The sequence below is a fragment of the Rhinatrema bivittatum genome, chromosome 14 (genome assembly GCF_901001135.1).
Source record: "Rhinatrema bivittatum chromosome 14, aRhiBiv1.1, whole genome shotgun sequence".
In the NCBI taxonomy this organism is placed as follows: domain Eukaryota; kingdom Metazoa; phylum Chordata; class Amphibia; order Gymnophiona; family Rhinatrematidae; genus Rhinatrema; species Rhinatrema bivittatum.
In genome coordinates, this window is record NC_042628.1 from 35,591,101 (window position 1) to 35,612,957 (window position 21,857).

Here is a 21,857-nt window from a genome sequence, read left to right on the forward strand (position 1 = left end):
CATCCCTGGCCCCCACACACTCACTCATTGCTCTCTCCGAGCACATCTCTGGCCCCCACACACTCATTCCCCTGTCCGAGCACAGCCCTGGCCCCCACACTCTCATTCATTCCCCTCTCCCCACCCCCCTCCAAGCACATCTCTGGCCCCCACACTCTCATTCCCCCCTCCTAACATACTAAGCCCTCCCCTCCTGATACCTGGCTGTAGCTGCACAGTCTGAAGATTCCTTTTACTGTTGCCCTCCAATGCCGTGCTGCTGGCCTTCCTGTTCCAGGTCTGCCAACAAAAATGTGCTCCTGGGGTATCCATCAACAAGGCTTGCAGCTCACTATTTGAAACCTGCTCTGATTGGCTTACTACTGCAATATAGGAATAGGGTGTGCCTGCTATGGACAGGCTTCATCGCAGCAGCCGCCAATCACTGTAACATCAGAGCACAAGTCCCACCCAACAAGCCCAAAAAAACGCGACTGGCAGAAAAAATAGCCCAATTAAAAGCAACCAGGGAATCGGAAAAAAAAACCGCAAATGACTAGGAAAAGAAGCCCAATCTCGCGGTAAATAAGCGAGGTTGGCAACACTGCGGCTGACGTGCTGCACGGGTCTGCCGCTATGGTCGGCCCTGGAAGTGATGCAATTACCGGCCCCAGGGGCAGCCGCGCGGGGAAGCCGGAAGTGGAGCTGCCCGCGCGCCGCTGCGCTGTGTTCGGGAGTCCCGGCGGAGCAGGCATGAGGGGCGACGGCGACATGAAGCGAGACGTGCGAATCCTGCTGCTGGGGGAGGGTGAGACGCGACGCATTCTTTGCAGATCTATGGAGGTAGTGCCGGGTTTTCTGCCCCTCTCGGGCGTCTGTCATTGAAAAGTTGCCAGGCTGCTGTGGAGCAGGAGGGAAAACCCGGAACGGAGTCGGAAGCAGCAGTTCTTAGGACGGTCAGGTGCTCAGGATATCTATAATGAATGGGTGTGGCGGCATGGATATTTTGCATATGGTCCAACTGAAGCTAAGAACCATGTTAATATGTGTCTTTTAAGTATCCTGAAAAACGGATCCAGTTCAAGAGGGGAGTTGTAGCCAGTCCTGGCATCCTTTATCTGGGTGCGGAATGGTACTTGCAGTAGTGATTTCAAATGGTAAAAGCAAAGAATACAAATACCACAATGCATTTGATGTAAAGTCAAACATCAGGTATAGCCAAAGGCCCCCTCCTTGAATTGGATCACTTGGCATCTGTGAAGGATCAAACTTGAGAACCAGTAATTTAAGTTCTACCTTCCTTTATGACTAGTCTAAGGGGGAAAAAGGCACAGTAGAATTATAAATGTATTTGTGTGTGTGTGTATACATATAGGGTTAGTTGCAGATATATCCACAGATATCAGTATTTATAGTACCAATACAATAGGAAAAATACCCAAATGACCCCCAAAAGCTCTGATGGCATGATGTCGGAATGTGGATAATCCAAACTCTTGTCAGTGGAAGTTAGATATATCAGCAATAAAAACGTTTCAGAATATATCAAATGAATGAAACAGAAAAGTAAGCTTACTTCTTAATGTCCATCTTTCTTTAAATTGTTCGTGTGCTTGTTGTGCATTTGTGCAGGACGTACATTCTGGGATTTGTAGTTCTTGTACTGCAGGGGTCTTGGAGTCTCTATAACGTTCCTATCTGCAAGTGCAGTCATCAAATACATGGATGTAGTAATCATGTTCAGGAACATAAATGATAATCATGCCCTTCTTAGTGTATATCAACTGTTGATTTAATAGTTTTGAGTGGCTTTGCTTAACTGATATAGGTCTTGGGGGAGTAGAGACCGCCAGAGGACAGGAACGAGGGAGCGGTGAGAGACTCTTATGCTCATTTCCAGGTGGTCAGGCAGTATAGATCCAGGAAATATGTCACCCCTCAGAAAGCTAGGCTACCAACATCACCCCACTCCTTTCTGGGGAGCTCAGAGTGCCACAGGTTCCCGAAGTAACGAGGGTCCAGTCCTCGCCTTCAGCAGTCAGCGACAGTTTTACCAGTAGTGGATCTGCATTACTAAGGACAAATGGGTGCTGGAGATTATTCGGCAGGGTTGTGCCTTTGAGTTGCTCCTATTCCAGAGGCCAATGTCAGTTCCTTTGCAGACTGAGCTCAAAGAAGCCAGCCATCCAAGGGACTTTAGACAGCAACATGTGGAGGTTATGGTGCAAGTTCCCAAGGGGGAAGAACAAGAAAGGAAACATGCTCCATTTATTTGTGGTTCCCAAAAAGGAGGGCAGCTTCGAATGGAAACCCTACTGTCAGTAATGCTGGTAATAAGGAAGGGAGAGTTTCTCATCTCCTTAGACTTATCTGAAGCATATTTTCATCAGAGATTTTATACTAGGGAAACACTACTGATTCAGAGCCATACCTTTTGGCTTGGCCATAGCCATGCAAACCTCTACCAAGATAATGGTAGTGGTGGCAGCATTCCTGCACAGAGAGGGAATATTAGTCCATCCCTGTCTGGACGATTGGCTAATCAGAGCCAAGTCGAAGCAGGAGAGTTGGGGGGTTCTTGGGTAATCAAAAGAGAAAAAAAAAGCCATCTTCACCCAACTCATTCCATAAGTGTCCCATGTTTTCACCCATAAATTCCCAGATTTTTCCTAATTCACCCTAATTTTAGGATGATGGAAAAGTTTCTTCAGAGCTGCAGATGCAGTGTTTCAAGGCCTTCGGCCAGTGTGGGCCAAAGTGCATTCTGTTTCAATTCCCCCCCCCCACCAGTGAAAGCACTCGCTCTCCAGTGCCGCCCATGCCATGTTTCAACTTGTGCCTCACCCCCCCCCCCCCCCCCAAAGTGCCTGCTGTCTGGTGCCACAAACATGTTTGAAGCAGCCCTGTCTACCAGAAACAATTCACGGCAGAAATGCAATTCTGCAAAGCACGGGAGCCTCAGCAAGCTGCTGCCGAAGGAGAGCGGAGAAGCCTGGAGCCACCACCAGTAAGGATGAATGCTGTTGCGGTGCGAGGATGGGGGGGGGGGAGAGGGAGATTCTCGGGAAGGGTGTGAGGGGAGAGAGAGAGGGACATGCTAATCAGGGGATGGGGGTAGAAATGGGGATGCTGCTGAGGGAGTGGGTGGGTGGGAGAATTGCTTAATATTTTATTGTCCTGGCTTCCGTCCACCACAATAAACTCCGATATTTACCTGGAAAAAAATCTTTTTTTTTTTTCCCCCAAATTATTTTCTCCTGTTTTTGTTCTTGTTATAATAAACCCTGATAAATTCCCAGGAAAAATAAAGAACCATAAAAAACGAAAATGAAGATCCCTATCCATAGTTTACCTGGGAGCCCAATTCGATATGAGATTAGGGAAAATGTTTATGACCCTCAAGAGAATACCATGCTACAGAAACAAGCGAGGGAGCTGTTGACCTCCAGGGCTCCACGAGTGAGATTATTCCTACATATATTAGAATCAGTGGTCACAGTCATCGATGTGGTACCCTCGATGAAGGCCCACATACGCCCCCTGCTGAAAGCCCTGGTCTCCTCAAAGGCAGGATTATGACTCTCTCCATACCAAGGGAGGCCAAGAACAGTCTGGTGATGGCTGTTCAAGGCCACTCTTAGCAAAAGGAGTAGATATGAACTCTCCAGAATGTATCACAGTAGTGACAGATGCCAGGCCTGTTAGCCTAGGGAGAGCCCATTGCAGGAATCTGCACAGGATTGCTGGTCAACCTTGGAAGTCTTATGGGCAATCAGATAGACATTGATCGACTTCCATCTAACATTAAACAGGCGGCCAGTAAAAACCCTGTGAGGCAGCACCACAACAGTAGCCTACATGAACAGGCAAGGGGAGTACCAAGAACCGTTTTGATCAATATTTTATTGTTAGATGGTATATAAATAATTTTAAATAAAATAAATAATTTCCTAGCGAGTAGCAGATGGACTCAGGACCAATGGGTATAGTATACTCCTGATAGCAGATGGGAGACGGAGAAATACTATATGTCCATCTGTCTACACTAAGGAAAATGAAATTATCAGGTAAATAATTTCTCCAATAAAGAACCTGTGGTTGGTACAGGAGACAAGTTTGCTAATAAACTGGGCAGAAGTGTATCTCAAGGCACTATCAGCATTAAGAACATAAGAAAATGCCATACTGGGTCAGACCAAGGGTCCATCAAGCCCAGCATCCTGTTTCCAACAGTGGCCAATCCAGGCCATAAGAACCTGGCAACAATGGACAATATAAGGGTGAGGTTCCTGTGTAGGCGCGTTTTAGACCCTGGGGAATGGGAATTAGTGGAACAGGCCTTTGCTCAAATTGTGTCCAGATGGGGGATCTCGGCTGGGACCTGGTGGCAACCTACCGAAATGACAGAGCAACACATTTCTTAGGCTGGCAAAGGGGCTCCAAAGGAATGACGCCCTGACCCAACCTTGGCCATGAAACAAGCTTCTATACATATTCCCTCCCGTTCCCATGATAGGGCAGTTTTCCAAAGGATCCCAGCCCAGCCTGATTGGGTCATTCTGGTAGTTCTGGACTGAGCCAGATGACCCTGGTATGCAGATTGGATCAGGTTAAAGAAGGAGGAACACCTCAGGATCACTTTGGACAAGAGGCTTTTTCAACAGGGTCCGATGATAATGGAGCATCTGGCACCATTTTATCTTATGTCCTGACTATTGAAAACAGTGAGAAGAAATGGCTATTCAGACGTGCTAAAAGGGACAGACCTTTGCTATGGCAGTGGCTATCTTTGCTATCATACATTAGACTATGGAAGATCTTTGGGGCCTGGTGTCATTGCAAAGCCAACCTGCAGAAATTCTAAGGTTGTTTTGGAGAAGGGTTTAGCAGGTGCATGCTCATTGTAATCCGCTGAGATCTGTGGATTGGTGGGCTATAACTTCTATAAATAAATGTGGCGCATTTTTCAGGGGGTGAAACGTGCAGCCTCCAGTCTGCCAGGTGATCCCGTCTTGGGATCTGAACTTAGTGCTGAGATCCCTAGCAGTAGCCCCTTTGAGCCACTGACAGTGTAATTGGTCAAAGAACTAACGCTGAAGATGGTATCCATAGTCGCCATCTTTTCAGCCAGAAGAATTTTGGAGCTGCAGGTGCTGTCCTGCAGAGATCCTTATTCAGCCAGGGCCTTTTTTTGTTTGGTTTTTTTTACTGAAAGTGGTGTCAGAGTTCCCTCTGAATCCGCAATATCACGGCTCGCGTTTAGGAGATGGGAGTATACAGGGTCAAGGGAGACCTTACACTTTCTGAATGTATATAGAGCACAACTTAGGTACCTGAAAGCTGTTCATCCTCTTCAGAGGACAGTAAAAAGGGAAGATAGCCTCAAAAGCATCCATCACAAGATGGATTAAGGATGCAGTCGCCTTAGCTTATATCGGAAAAGGCAGAAGGGTGCTGGAGTAACGAAGATCGCACCCCACAAGGGCACAGGCGTTGTCGTGCGCAGACCAGAGACTAGTCTTTCCGCAGGACATAGGCAAAGCAGGGGCATGGGCTTCTTTACATTCATTTGTCAAGCCAAGGAGGACTCTGTATTTGGCATGAGAGTCCTGGAGGTCGTGATGTCCTCGCCCTGCCCCAGGGAAGTTCTGCTCAGACATGTCCCATTCATCTGGATTGGTCTGACAGAATGATAACGAAGATGACGTTTAAGCGCATTGTTAATTTCCTTCCCTTGAATCCTAACAGACCAGTCCAGAACCCACTCCACCGGCCATGGTACCTTTTTATTTTTATTTTTCTGTTTGGATTTTATTAAAAATTGTTTAGAAAGTCCCATAGATTTGGCATACAGGGAAGGAGAGAAGAAAGTCTCCAGCGAAGGAAGAACAGCACAGCCTGTTCACGGCACTCGAATGAGTGTATATATATCATTTTTGTTTAGACATTTAGGGTGGAGGGGGAGGACGACAAAATAAATATTTGTAGTTTAGATAAAGGCTTGGGCAAGAAACTGACAGCCTTTCCTCCTGCACCCAGCTATATAGGGATGTCAGAAAAGGTTTATGTTCTCTGCCTCCACCTGCTGGCAAGCGAGGGTAATGCATTCACCTGGACTGGTCTGTCAGAATTCAAGGAAAGGAAATTAACAGGTATGCTTAAATTTCACTTTTCTGTACAGTTCCAGAGGTAGCAACTGATCTATTTTTTTTTTAATTCTGGTACTCTTGGTATTTTAGACTAGTCGTCTGTGGGGATGTAAAGAAACTTTGTAACAAATTAAATTTATCATAAGGCATCTAAAAGTGGGCAATTTGTAAGATATGTTCTGTTGGTAGTATTTCTTATATAAAAGCAGCTTTTACATGAGTATTAGTGCTTGTGCATTTATTAACCAGATCCACTCTTCTTTGTTTCACTCATGTTGCACTGAATGTGTACTTGGTGGTATTAGTGTAATTTCTGTATTTATATTTTGGGAGAGAGTTAAATTTGGATCTTATTGTTTTAGTTTATGATGCAGTCAGTTCCAGTTCCCTAACAAGAATGGGGGAGGATCAGGCTATAGTAGGGATTTATTATGTTTTTTGTATTTATATTTTTATGTTGCTGTTGTATGTGATGATTTGTATTGTTAATCTCTGTATATGGTATTAGGCCTAATGTAATATGCATTGAATGTAGGCTTGACTCGCAGACAAATTATAAGGTGCCAATTAATATATGAGGGGCTCTCTCTTGAAAGACACTGTTGGCTATCTTATTCTTAGGGCTGACAGTTGGCCCCTAAGGTTACATCCTCAGCTGGGTCAACTCAGAGAAGCTGATCTATTCCTGGTATTACATTATTGCATGCAGGGAGATGGTAGTCCTACTTTTCATAGGAAAATCAGAGCCACAACTCCATAGAATCATGAAAACAGAAAAAGATCATATGGCCCATCTAGTCAGCGTATCTGAACAATTAATTCAACTTTATAATTCCCATTACTTCCTTAAAAGATCCCCTCTATTTATCCCATGCTGTTTTGAATTCAGATACTGTTTTTGTCTCATCTATCTCCACTAGAAGGCTGTTCCATGCATTCACCACACTCTCTATAAAGTAATATTTTCTTAGATTACTCCTGAGTCTACCCCCTTTTTACACTCATCCCATGATCCCTCGTTCTAGAGCCTCCTTTCCATTGAAAGAGGCCCGTCTCCTGTCCAAGAAAACCTTTGAGATATTTAAATGTCTCATAAGAGCATAACATAAAATGTGCCATACTGGGTCAGACCAAGGGTCCATCAAGCTCAGTATTCTGTGTCCAACAGTGGCCAGTCCAAGTCACAAGTACCTGTCAAGTACCCAAACATTAAGGGGTAGATTTTAAAACAATGCGCGTTCGCGTACTTTTGTTGGCGCACCAGTCGCAAACAAAAGTACACTGGATTTTAGTAGATATGTGCGTAGCCGCTAAAATCCAGGATCGGCGCGCGCAAGGCTGCCGATTTTGGGCAGCCGGCGCGCGCCGAGCCGCGCAGCCTGCCTCCGTTCCCTCCGAGGCCGCTCCGAAATCGGAGCGGCCTCGGAGGGAACTCGCTTTCGCCCTCCCCTCACCTTCCCCTCCCTTCCTCTACCTAACCCACCCCCCTGGCCCTATCTAAACCCCCCTACCTTTCTCCACGGATTTACGCCTCCCAGAGGGAGTCCTGGGGCTCTGCACGCGCCGGCAGGCCTATGGAAAATAGGCGCGCCGGCGAGCAGGGCTTTTAAAATCCGCCCCTAAATGAATAGATCCAAAGCTACTAATCCTTATTAATTAATAGCAGTTTATGGACTTCTGCTGTAGGAACTTATCCAAACCTTTTTTAAACCCAGCTACACTAACTGCCATAACCACATTCTCTGGCAATGAATTCCAGAGTTTAATTGTGCATTGAGTGAGAGAGAATTTTCTCTGATTTCTTTTAAATGAGCTACTTGCTAACTTCATGGAGTGCCCCTAGTCCTTGTATTATCTGAAAGAGTAAATAACTTATTCACATTTACCCGTTCAAATGTAGACCTCTATCATATCCCCCCTCAGCCTTCTCGTCTCCAAGCTGAACAGCCCTAAACTTTTTAGCCTTTCCCGATAGGGGAACCATTCCATACCCTTTATCATTTTGGTCACCCTTCTCTGTACTTTCTCCAGTGCAACTATATCTTTTTTGAAATGCGGCAACCAGAACTGCACACAGTACTGAAGGTGCGGTCTCACCATGGAGCGATACAGCGGCTGAGGTGGGATATGATAGAGGTGTTTAAAATCATGAGAGGTCTAAAACGGGTAGATGTGAATTGGTTTTTTACTCTTTCAGATAATAGAAAGACCAGGGGGCACTCCATGAAGTTAGCATGTGGCACATTTAAAACTAATCGGAGAAAGTTCTTTTTCACTCAACGCACAATTTAACTCTGGAATTTGTTGCCAGAGGATGTGGTTAGTGCAGTTAGTATAGCTGTGTTTAAAAAAGGATTGGATATGTTCTTGGACGAGAAGTCCATTACCTGCTATTAATTAAGTTGACTTATATAATAACCACCGCTGTTATTAGCAACTGTAACATGGAATAGACTTAGTTTTTGGGTACTTGCCAGGTTCTTATGGCCTGGATTGGCCACTGTTGGAAACAGGATGCTGGGCTTGATGGACCCTTGGTCTGACCCAGTATGGCATTTTCTTATGTTCTTATGTTCTTATTCACTTCCTAATAATTCCTATTATTCTGTTTGCTTTCTTGAGCCAATGATTTCAATATGTTATTCACTATAACGCCTAGATTTCTTTCCTGGATGGTAACGCCTAATGTGGAGCCTAACATTGTGTAACCACAGGAAGGGTTATTTTCCCTATATGCATCACCTTGCATTTGTCCACATTAAATTTCATCTGCCATTTGGATGCCCAATCTTCCAGTCTTGCAATTCATCACAATCCGCTTGAGATTTAACTACTCTGCATAATTTTATGTCATCCGCAAATTTGATCACCTCACTCGTCGTATCCCTTTCCAGATCATTTATAAATATATTAAAAAGCATTGGTCCTAATACAGATCACTGAGGCACTCCACTGTTTATGTTTTTCCACTGGGAAAACAAACCATTTAATCCTACTCTCTGTTTCCTGTCTTTTAACCAGTTTGCAATCCACGAAAGGGTATTGCCTCCTATCCCATGACTTTCTAGCTTTCTTAGAAGTTTATCATGAGGAACTTTGTCAAACGCCTTCTGAAAATCCAAATATACCGGTTCACCTTTATTCACATGTTTATTAACCCCTTCGTAAAAATGTGAGGCAAGACTTCCCTTGGGTAAATCCATGCTGGCTGTATCCCATTAAACCGTGTCTATCTAAATGTTCTGTGATTTTATTCTTTATAACAGTTTCCCTGATTTTTCCCAGCACTGACGACAGACCCACTGGTCTATAGTTTCCAGGATCTCCTCTGGAGCCCCTTTTAAATATTGGGGTTACATTGGCCACCCTCCAGTCATCAGGTACAATGGATGATATTAATGATAGGTTACAAATTTTTACTAATAGGTCAGAAATTTCATTTTTTAGTTCTTTCAGACCCCTGGAGTGTATACTATCCAGTCCAGGTGATTTACTACTCTTCATTTTGTCAATCTGGCCTACCACATCTTCCAGATTCTCCATAATTTGGTTCAGTTCATCTGAATCATCACCCTTGAAAACCATCTCTGTAACGGGTATCTTCCCAACATCCCCTTCAGTAAACACCGAAGCAAAGAATTTGTTTAGTCTTTCTGCAATGGCCTTATCTTCTCTAAGTGCCCCTTTAACCCCTCGATCATCTAACGGTCCAATTGACTCCCTTGCAGGCTTTCTGCTTCGGATATATTTTTTGGAGTTTTTATTTTGAGTTTTTTCCTCTTTGGCCAACTTCTTTTCAAATTCTTTCTATACCTGTCTTATCAATGTCTTATCAATAGGATAAAGCCAGTGCTTTATCCTATTTTCCTCTGATGGATCCTTCTTCCAGTTTTTGAATGAAGATCTTTTGGCTAAAATAGCCTCTTCCACCTCATTTTTTAACCATGCCGGTAATCATTTGGCCTTCCTTCCACCTTTCTTAATGCGTGGTATACATCTGGACTGTGCTTCTAGGATGGTATTTTTTAACAATGTCCATGCCTGTTGCACACTCTTTACCTCTGTAGCTGCACCTTTCAGTTTGTTTTGTTTGTTTGGTTTTTTTAAACTATTTTCTTCATTTTGTCAAAGTTTCCCTTAGAAAGTTTAGTGCTAGAGCCATGGATTTGCTTACTGTCCCCCTTTCTGTATTAATTCAAATTTGATCATATTATGCTCACTATTGCCAAGTGGCTCCCACCACCATTAACTCTCTCACCAGGTCCTGGTCTCCACTGAGAATTAGATCTAAAATTGCTCCCTCTCTCGTCGGTTCCTGAACCAATTGCGCCATAAAACTGTCATTTATTCCATCCAGGAATTTTAACTCTCTAGCATGTCCTGATGTTACATTTATCCAGTCAATATCGGGGTAATTGAAATCTCCCATTATTATTGCACTACCAATTTGGTTAGCTTCCCTAATTTCTCTTAGCATTTCACTATCCATCTCATCATTTTTGCCAGGTGGACGGTAGTATACCCCTATCACTATACTCTTCCCCAACACGGAAGGGATTTCTACCCATAAAGATTCGATTGTGCATTTAGTCCTTGCAGGATCTTTATCCTGTTGTACTCTATGCCATCCCAGACATAAAGTGCTACCCTGCCACCTAATTGCTCCTCTCTATCATTGCAATATAATTTGTACTCTGGTATAGCACCGGCCCATTGATTATCCTCCCACTATGTCTCTGAAATGCCAATTAAATCTATGTCATCATTCAGTGATGTACACTCTAACTCTCCCATCTTACTCTTAGACCTCTGGCATTAGCATACAAACATTTCAAAGTGTGGTTTTTGTTTGTATTAACATTCTGCTTTTCAGTTGACAGGGATAAATTGGTATCTTTTAGCTCAGGTGAGTTTTTAATTATAGGCACTTGGATTACTTTCCTTATTATTGGAACCTCTCTGTTCAGATGCCCAAACTCTAATGCTTCGTTAGTATCCTTCGAAGATACCTCCCTCTGAACCTTGTGCTGCTGAGCGACTGTTGGCTTTTCCCTTTGTTCTTGTTTAAAAGCTGCTCTATCTCCTTTTTATTTAGATTTAGATTTTTTTTTTAATATTCTGCTTTTCACACTTTTTTTCAGCATTTCAAAGCAGATTACATTCAGGTACTGTAGGTATTTTAAAGGTTAGCACCAACAGCTTGGTTCCACCCTGGTTAAAGTGGAGCCCATCCCTTCGGAAAAGACACCCCCTTCCCCAAAAGTTTCCACAGTTCCTTACAAAACTGAATCCCTTTTCCCTGCACCTTTGTCTCATCCACACATTGAGACTCCACAGCTCTGCCTGATTCTGGGGACCTGTGCATGGAACAGGGAGCATTTTAGAAAATGCTACCCTGGAGGTTCTGGTTTTCAGCTTTCTACCTAAGTACCTAAATTTGCCTGCCAGAACCTCCCTCCCATATTTTCCTATGTCACTGGTGCCCACATGTACCACAACAGCTGGCTCCTCCCCAGCACTGTCTAAAATCCTATCTAGATGACGCATGAGGTCCACCACCTTCGCACCAGGTAGGCATGTTACCAGGCGGTCCTCACGTCTACCAGCCACTCAGCTATTTACATTTCTAATAATCGAATCACCAGCTATGACAGGTGACCTAACCCTTCCCTCCTGGCCAGTAGCCCTGGGAGAGACATCCTCGGTGCAGGAGGACAACGCATCACCTGGAGAGCAGGTCCTTGCTACAGGATCATTTCCTGCTACACCAGGGTGATACTCTCCGACCAGGAGACCTTCCTTCTCCAAGGCAGCACTAGGGCTGCCAGACTGGAATTGAGACTTGGCTACTGTCCCTGAAGGTCTCATCTATATACCTCTCTGTCTGCCTCAACTAGTCCAAAGATTGGACTCGTTCTCTGAGAGACAGGAGCTCTTTGCACTGGGTGCACACATACAACCTTTCACCAGCGGGTAAAAAAATCATACATGTGACACTCGATGCAAAAGACTGGAAAGCCCCCCTCTTGCTGCTGGACTGCTGCCTTCATCTTAATTTTGTTCAGTTCCTAGTTAAATTTAGGTTGCTATGGGAGTAGGGATGTGTACAATTTGAGTCCTTTACATTTATTAGTGTATTCACTATTTATCTGGTAGTGACCTACAAGGGAATGATTAAACTCTTGATAAGGCCTGGGGAAATCCTGTGTTTAAGTTAAAAGACTGATTACCTTTTTTTTTTTAATATTTATGTGAAAGTGTCTCCTACCTATAAATCAAAGGATGAGCTAGGGGTGGGTAGGTGGGAGGGAGGGAAATCAAAACACCCAAACTGCTAGCTTCTGCCTGCCTTCTGACTAGCTATTTAATAGACACGCGAACTCCTGGCTTCTGCCTGCCTTCTGATTAGCTATTTAATAGACACGCGAACTCCTGGCTTCTGCCTGCCTTCTGATTAGCTATTTAATAGAAATGCGAACTCCTGGCTTCTACCTGCCTTCTGATTAGCTATTTAATTTAGACACCCAAACACACTAAAGAATATGCCACAGTAGTTTACTTCTCCCCAAAAATTTTTAAGTTCTAAAATTTCCCAAAGCAGTATTTACCAATTTTCTTCAGCCACCTGCAAGGTGAACCGCTCTTCTCAGTGCTTCCACAAGATCTAATATGATGAAACCAATCAGCTCACAAGAAATGTACTTACGGTAATTTGTTCTATTTGCAGAAAACATAAAATGAGCTAATTCACTTGCTGTCACTCCTTTTTCTGGTGCTCCTTATCCTGAAAATTAATTACCTGAAATATCTACTATGGTATTACTAATTAATCTCCTCTTGAAACTTTACTTGATTCCACAGTAATTAAATTTATCTAAATTACTTTCTTATGATACTCTTCCAAGCAGTGTCCAGCCCCCTAACTAATGGGTTAATCTATAAAGTTAGAAGTGAAGGGAGGGGGAGGGGGAGGGTACTCCTTCCTTCTACTCTTCCTTTCTAAAACTAAATAGAAAAAATGCCTAAGAAACAAAAAAGCAATGCAAAAAATTCCCTTTTTCAAAAATTAAAATAACAAAAAGTTATTAATAACAATTATCACTCTTCAAAGTAAGGGCTCCGTGGTTGAATTCAGCCAGAAAAACTTACCTGTTGTAGTTTAGCTCCTCCAATAAATGTGAAAATGTTTTTGTGTGTGTTGGGCTAGGTAAATGAACGCTAGCAGTTCTCTGTGTTGCTGGTTCTCTAGTGTAAGAACTATGTCACTGTCTGTACTGCGCTCTAGACTTTATTATTTCAGTGGCAGGGCCAGCAGGGATCGAACCTATGGCCCTAGGTGTTCAGGCCAGGGGATCTTGCCAGTGAACGCACAGGGCCTCTCAGCCAGCAGTCCGCAGAGTAAAGCCTTAGTAAATCAGGCAGTAAGTTTGTACCTGAAGCAATGGAAGGTGAAGTGGAACAAAGAGTAGCAGTGGGATATGAACCCTGTTCTCCTTGGTTTGGAGTCTGCTGCTCTAAACACTGCCTTTCCTCCAAGGTGAAATGTTTAGATCTTTAACTCTATCTCCATACGTTTTAGAACGAAGACCACTGTCCATTTTAGTCGCCACCCTCTGGACCGACTCCATCCTATTTATATTCTTTTGAAGGTGTGGTCTTCAGAATTGTACACAGTGTTCCAAGTGAGGGCTTACCAGGGACCTATACAGGGGCAATATCACTTCCCTTTTTCTGCTGATCATTCCTCTCCCTATAAAGCCAAGCATCTTTCTGGCTTTTACCATCGCTTTATCCACCTGTTTGGCCACCTGAAGATCATCAATACAATCACCCCCACATGACACTTTTCCTTTGCGCTTAGAAGAATTTCACCTCTCTTGGGTTTTTGTAACCTAAAAGCATTACTCTGCCTTTTTTAGCATTAAATCTTAGCTGCCAGACCTTAGACCAATGGGGCAAAACCGTAACCAGATCGGCATCTTGGATTGATCTAGGTAAGATGGCAGCTCAAATGGCACCTCCTGGGCCAGTTTCCATCAAGAGACGAGGCTGATCCCATATATAATTGCTTAATAATTATACTACTACGGTCATATTGGTTCTTTCAAGCTGTCATGCCCATCAGGTAGCCATACTGATTGGCAGACCGTCCACCCCAGAGGCAATGGTTGCATATCTGCCTTTCCAGTTTCTATAACTGTAAACAGAACACAGTGTACAACACCGAGAACCTATTTGAAGAAAGATGCTGTTTAAATCTAAATTATTATTATTATGCTTTTGTCGCCATTTATCGCCCCTAGACACAAACTTATTTCATTCATTCAACCCTTCCCATCCTCCGAGTTCTTTTCCAGCAGCTCAGAAATCACACTGGACTCGTCACAAGCCAGGCCTCTCCCTTCCCTGCAGCATTGCGTTCTGCCATTTTCCTTTTTCAAGCTTCTCTGCAGGGGAGAGGGAGAAACGAGATAATAAGGGGCCTTCCTGATACAAAAAAAAGTGGCATCATTGTAGCCTGCCTTGCAAAATGCATTTTGAAAACTGCAGCCATGGAAAGAGCAATCTACATTTTTGTAGACACTTTTTTGAGTGGCATGTATTTAGATGCTGTGTGTGGCCATTTAAAAAAAAAAAAGTCACAGTGATAGCATTCCTTTGAATTCCTCTGCTGTCTTTGTTCCGTGATTGCGGCCTGATAAGAGTTGGTCATGCAGTAGGCATCGGGCCTGTAAAGATAAACATTAAACAGCAGGCATGCTTGCCTCACCTTCCTGAGCTGAGCTTCTCAGAGAGTTGCATTCCTTTCCTGAAACTTGGCTTCCTTCCCGGGATATAGGTGGTAGCAGTGTCTTACGGCTCCAGAGTCTGTCCCTAAAACCAGGGCTGAGAAATCCCATGGCAAGCTCTTAGCATGGCCTAAAGTGTGCCCCTCACTGATGGAAGGAAGAAACTGTTTCGAAAGCAGCGGTTAAAGTGACAGCCGGGAACAGGGAACCCTCCTCAAATCGGAACTTTTCTGATGGGGGAAGGGTGACTAGAAGCTATAACAGGTCTGATCCTCCACAGTTCTACATTCCCAAGGTAAATTAGTCTTAGTAAGCAGCCTGAATCCGTTGTGATCGCTCTTCCCTCTCGTTTCTTTCTCTCTTTCTGTAGCCCAGGTCGGGAAGACATCGCTGATCATGGCATTGGTGGGTGAAGAATTCCCCGAAGAGGTGAGTGTGAAAAGGCTTAGCAATTCCTGCTTCTTCACTTGCTGCTCTCTCTTGCTTTATGCTGTGCCAAACATTCCCTCTAAGGAGGAATGCTCATGCATCTTGGCTGAGGAAACAAGCAGCAGTAAAGCTCACAGATCCTTTGTCTGAGCAGTCTGGACTTGATGAGATGGTTTTCAGTGCAAGACACTAACGTGAACATTCAGTCATGATCCAGATGGAATCTGTTGCACGTTCTGCACCATGGTCAGGAGGGGATCCACCTCTGTAGTGCCAAGCATGCATCCTGCACGCTGATCTGGAGAGCCCCTCTGCTGTGCTAAACATGCATCCTGCACACTAATCTGGAGAGCGCCTCTGCTGTGCTGAGCACACATCCTGCACGCTGATCCGGAGAGCCCCTCTGCTGTGCTAAACATGCATCCTGGACACTGATCTGGAGAGCCCCTCTGCTGTGCTGAGCACACATCCTGCACACTAATCCGGAGAGCCCCTCTGCTGTGCTGAGCACACATCTGCATGCTGATCCGGAGAGCGCCTGTGCTGTGCTAAGCACACATCCTGCACGCTGATCTGGAGAGTGCCTCTGCTGTGCTGAGCACACATCCTGCACACTAATCCGGAGAGCCCCTCTGCTGTGCTGAGCACACATCTGCATGCTGATCTGGAGAGCCCCCTCTGCTGTGCTGAGCACACATCTGCATGCTGATCCGGAGAGCGCCTGTGCTGTGCTAAACATGCATCCTGCACACTGATCCGGAGAGCCCCTCTGCTGTGCTGAGCACACATCCTGCACACTGATCCGGAGAGCCCCTCTGCTGTGCTGAGCACACATCCTGCACACTGATCTGGAGAGCCCCTCTGCTGTGCTAAGCACACATCCTGCACGCTGATCCGGAGAGCGCTTGTGCTGTGCTAAGCACACATCCTGCACGCTGATCCGGAGAGCGCCTGTGCTGTGCTAAGCACACATCCTGCACGCTGATCCGGAGAGCCCCTCTGCTGTGCTAAGCACACATCCTGCACGCTGATCCGGAGAGCCCCTCTGCTGTGCTAAGCACACATCCTGCACGCTGATCCGGAGAGCCCCTCTGCTGTGCTAAGCACACATCCTGCACGCTGATCCGGAGAGCCCCTCTGCTGTGCTGAGCACACATCCTGCACGCTGATCCGGAGAGCCCCTCTGCTGTGCTGAGCACACATCCTGCACACTGATCCGGAGAGCGCCTGTGCTGTGCTAAGCACACATCCTGCACGCTGATCCGGAGAGCCCCCATCTGCTGAGCTAAACATTCATCCTGGACACTGGTCTGGAGAGTGCCTGTGCTGTGCTAAGCACACATCCTGCACGCTGATCCGGAGAGCCCCCATCTGCTGAGCTAAACATTCATCCTGGACACTGGTCTGGAGAGTGCCTGTGCTGTGCTAAGCACACATCCTGCACGCTGATCCGGAGAGCCCCCATCTGCTGAGCTAAACATTCATCCTGGACACTGGTCTGGAGAGCGCCTGTGCTGTGCTAAGCACACATCCTGGACACTGATCCGGAGAGCCCCTCTGCTGTGCTGAGCACACATCCTGCCCGCTGATCCGGAGAGCGCCTGTGCTGTGCTAAGCACACATCCTGCACGCTGATCCGGAGAGCCCCTCTGCTGTGCTGAGCACACATCCTGCACGCTGATCCGGAGAGCCCCTCTGCTGTGCTGAGCACACATCCTGCACGCTGATCCGGAGAGCCCCTCTGCTGTGCTGAGCACGCTGATCCGGAGAGCCCCTCTGCTGTGCTGAGCACACATCCTGCACGCTGATCCAGAGAGCCCCTCTGCTGTGCTGAGCACACATCCTGCACGCTGATCCGGAGAGCGCCTCTGCTGTGCTGAGCACACATCCTGCACGCTGATCCGGAGAGCGCCTCTGCTGTGCTGAGCACACATCCTGCACGCTGATCCGGAGAGCCCCTCTGCTGTGCTGAGCACATGTCCTCCAACGTGATTCAAAGAGACCCTCTACTTTGCTGAGCATGAGTCTTCCACTCACCTTCCAAGAACACCACCTGCTGTGCTGAGCACACATCCTGCACGCTGATCCGGAGAGCCCCTCTGCTGTGCTGAGCACACATCCTGCACGCTGATCCGGAGAGCCCCCATCTGCTGAGCTAAACATTCATCCTGGACACTGGTCTGGAGAGCGCCTGTGCTGTGCTAAGCACACATCCTGCACGCTGATCCGGAGAGCCCCCATCTGCTGAGCTAAACATTCATCCTGGACACTGGTCTGGAGAGCGCCTGTGCTGTGCTAAGCATGCATCCTGGACACTGATCCGGAGAGCCCCTCTGCTGTGCTGAGCACACATCCTGCCCGCTGATCCGGAGAGCGCCTGTGCTGTGCTAAGCACACATCCTGCACGCTGATCCGGAGAGCCCCTCTGCTGTGCTGCGCACACATCCTGCACGCTGATCCGGAGAGCCCCTCTGCTGTGCTGAGCACACATCCTGCACGCTGATCCGGAGAGCCCCTCTGCTGTGCTGAGCACATGTCCTCCAACGTGATTCAAAGAGACCCTCTACTTTGCTGAGCATGAGTCTTCCACTCACCTTCCAAGAACACCACCTGCTGTGCTGAGCACTCACCCTGATCCAGAGAGACCCTCTGCTTTGCTGGGCATGAATCCTCCTCCTCCCCCCCCCATCCAAAGAACACCCTCCGCTGTACTGAGCTGCATTCTTCACCCTGGTCTGAAGATGGGATGAGGTGGTAATTTGGTTTCTGTACGGTCATGGTTCTAGGGGAGAGGGTTTAAGCAGACAGCACGGTTTGATTATTTATTTGTGGCTTACAGTCCATGGATATACCCGTTCACAGCTTGCACACCACCTCCCCAGTGACATGTTTCTGTTTTGCAGGTTCCCCCTCGTGCAGAAGAGATCACAATTCCAGCTGACGTCACCCCAGAAAAAGTCCCCACTCACATTGTTGACTATTCGGGTAGGTTTCACTTCTGCTACAGTCCTGTAAGGACACAGCATCAATCCCCGCAGCACTGCCATCTCCTCTTCGTTTGCTGTTGTGGTACCATCCCCCTTGCATTATCATTGTCTCCGACTACCATTCTTATTCACTTTGCCTCTTTAACCATGAATTGGTTAGCCCTGGCAGTTCTGAGCTTCCCTCTTGGTGCCCTTTGCGGTTATCCCTGTCTATGCATGCATGACCAGTGGCAAGAAGGATTCTGGTGATTGATGCTGCCTTTTTTTTCTTTTTGTCCCATTGCAGAGCTGGAGCAGACAGAAGAAGAACTGCAGGAAGAGCTTGCCAAAGTGAGTGATGGGGATCAGTGCCCGGAGAGGGGACATTTCTGTTTGCATCTTTACTGAGAGATTGTCAGTTGCCTGACGCAACCTAACGGTAGAAGAGGTAGTAACCTACACTGTGGGCTGAATTCAGGCATGCTAGGGACAGAGAGGGTGGGGGCGGGGCCCAAGTCTTGATTTACATATGGAAATCATTCCTTTTCACCCAGAATGGTAAAGGGGAGTATAGACTCACAAGGGGGAGGCAACAAAGATGACTTGCACACAACGGCAGTACGATTGCATCATGCGTCCAGGGAAATATGGCAAGGATGTCCGGTATGGAGGCTACGATACGCTGACGGATATAATCGGGAGAGGTGGCAGCTTGCCTAGCATGGGTAGCAGGATGACTTGGCTACACTCACCTCATAAGGGCAAAAAGGATTAAAGAGTGGCATCTGCAAGCGGTTAAACCTGTATGGTCGACAGCATGGAGATCTCCTTTAGCACAGAGGGCAGGGGTAAGGGCAAAGAGCGAGATTGGCCAGTGCTGGAGTATTGCAGGCAGGGGGCGGCCTTGCTGACTAGTTAGGCCATCAGATAGGCCTCCTCTGCCCAAGGATTTCCTCACAGAAACTCAAGGGGTGGGGATGAACCTGTACTCTGATGGCAGAGTGGTCACAGAGATCTGGGTACACTAGTTGGATGCACTGGGCCAGGTGTGCGTGATGAAGGCTCTTAGTGTGTGTGTTGGTGTACACTGCTGGTTAGGTGTATGCGTGTTGGTGTACTTAAAGTAGAGAAGACGTGAGTGGGGTGGGTGGTTTGTGCATAGCGCATAGTCCTCTGTTTAAGTCGGGTGGACAGCTGAGGTCCAAGAGTACTGCACGCCAGTCGGGTGTTCAGGATATCCCTAATTCCCTGTACGTACCCGGAACAGTCCAGACCGTGGGTTGAGCTCTGTTCATTAAGGATATCCTGAAAACCCGGTCGGTTTGTGGCCTTCAAGGACCGGAATTACCCGCCCCTGGTTTGGGTAGATCCTATATGCGAGCTGATGAATAAGTGAAGCCTGAGTGCTGTACAATGAGATGCGAATGCATTTGTGCATTCATTAGATGAATCCTTGTCAAGCCCATCACTGTGGGGGTCATTTTGAGTAGCCTGTGCAGTTGGAAAGTACACATGGTCCTTTACCACACAGAGAAGTTAGGAAGCATAAAGTGTGCACTATAAGAGCCCCTTCTTGTTCATACCCCAGATCCAGTCCAGTTAGGTGGGTTTTGCATGCCTACCAGCAAATGGAGACAGAGAACAAAAACTTTTCTGACACTACTACATAAGCCAGAGTGCCACCTGCAGTCCCTCAGTATTTCTCTGTCTCCAGCCAATGGTAGAGGTGCAGATCCTGCAATCTGGAGAATTAGAAAAAAAAGAGAAAGACGGGATTCTTGTGCGAGCTCCCTGAGGTGGAGCAGGGCGAGCAAGGGGGTTGGTATCCCTGGTTTAGCTCAGCCTGAAGTTAACGAGGAGAATGAAAGCCAGTTGTTCTGGCTCCCCCTGGCAGTCAACGAGGGGCTCCCTACTTCCCCTTGGACTGTTCTCACTGGCCCTGCGGCATCTAAATCACCAGCAGGAAAGTATTCCCTTTCTTTTTTCCGGGGGGGGGGGGGGGGGGGGGGTATTTTTGCAGGCCTGCTTTAAAAAAAAAAAAAAAAAGAAAGAAAGAAAGAAAAGAGGCAGTGCGGTGCGGATGCTGACTGAGACAAGTAGGAGGAGGGGAAGGAGAGCCCCCACTGGGCACCCAGGTCGGGGGCTGGCATTAGTGCGGGATGAATGGCTTGGACGAGCGTGAAGTGTGCGCATAATGGCGGCAGCTGCGGGATGTAACACGTGCTGCAAGGTCAGCGGGAGATGAGTACGCGCCTAAGTGTAAGCACAGAAGGCGGCAGGTGCATGCATAATGGCAACGGCCGCGGGTCAGGGCAAGTGCTGCAAGGCCTGCTGAGAGAAATGTATGCACCTAAAGTGTGCCTCAGGAGGAGAAGCTTGTGAGGCAGCCACTGAGGCAGCTCGGGATAAAACTCACCCGATCGGCTGCAGCAGGCGAGAGAGCTTGTCTGACAAACGCGGGAACGGGGAAGATAGAATGCAGCTAGGATCTGGAGCAACTAGTAAGTCTGTTGGGGGAGTCCAAAGGGTTAAAGTTGCTTGAAGATAAGCCAAAGAGAGGGTATCACTCCAACATGGGGTCCTTCTCATTTCAGAAACAAGGATCAGGGTGTTGGGGCCTGCGTAATTCCACTCGGGATAACTCCGGTCAAGGGGCCGGAGGCAGTAAGACCTCACAATGGAGTGAGGCTGGTCACTCATCTCAAAAAAAAAAAAAGAAGGGGAGGTCAGATGGAGATTGGCCCTTTGTTACGAGGAGCGGACCAAAGTCTTTGGACCACAGGGTACTGGACGTGATAAGAGGTGGTTAGATATTGCTTGTCCAATCTGAGAAGCCTCGTGAGTTCCCTGGGCATTTTGCAAGTAAAGAGAGATGCCTATGTACCACACTAGAAGCATTTCCAGCATCTGGAGGCGATAGTGCCTGTGCCTCTGGAGGCACGAGGGAAAGGCAGATATTCAGTGTCAAAGAAAGAAGACACTTTCCGGCCCATTATGGATCTGAAGAAGATCAATGCGGCGTTCCGAGTACCTCGTTTTTGCATGGACACATTGAAATCAGTAAAAACGTCGATTCACAAAGGGGAGTTTTTGGCATCGAACTAACAGAGACTTCTCTGCATATACCCTTCAAGCCAGGACAGCAGAAGCTCCTGAGGTTGGTCCTAGGTGAGCACTTTTAGTTCCAGGAGCTCTTCCGTTCAGGTTGGCGACTGCTCCTCGGACCTTCACTAAGGTGTGATAGTGGTGATAGCTGCGGCCCTGCGAAGAGAAGGGTTCTTGGTACAGCTCCTCGAGGCAAAGTCAGAAACATCATTCCCTGCAGCGGGTGATGCAGAAGTTGTGGTCTCTGGGCTGGGCCTTATTCCCTTCCAATCCCTGGAGTATCTGGGGGCAAGGTTCGATACCAGGTTGGAAAGAGTGTTCCTCAGGGCAAAGAGGGTGACGAAGTTGCAGGCACAGGTCCATCGTCTATTGTGGCATTGGTTCACTGGATTTAGTTTCTTAGGCATTTGCATATATACTGTCTCTCCCGAAGGTTCCTT

The 21,857-nt window shown here is 46.9% G+C and overlaps 1 protein-coding gene across 2 annotated transcripts in view; it reads left to right on the plus strand.

Annotated features, from left to right (window-relative positions):
• The first annotated feature begins 550 nt into the window (after positions 1–550).
• RHOT2 (ras homolog family member T2) overlaps positions 551–21,857 on the plus strand; it is a 75,539-nt gene continuing 54,232 nt past the window's right edge. Inside the window, exons 1-4 of one of the 2 annotated variants that reach the window (XM_029576151.1) lie at positions 551–787; positions 15,288–15,346; positions 18,250–18,331; positions 18,620–18,663. In XM_029576151.1, the coding sequence (XP_029432011.1) occupies positions 616–787; positions 15,288–15,346; positions 18,250–18,331; positions 18,620–18,663 (357 nt within the window). In that variant the 5' untranslated portion in view covers positions 551–615. Of the gene's footprint in view, positions 788–14,947; positions 15,182–15,287; positions 15,347–18,249; positions 18,332–18,619; positions 18,664–21,857 lie in introns of those variants that run through there. The other variant, XM_029576152.1, reaches the window with a different exon arrangement.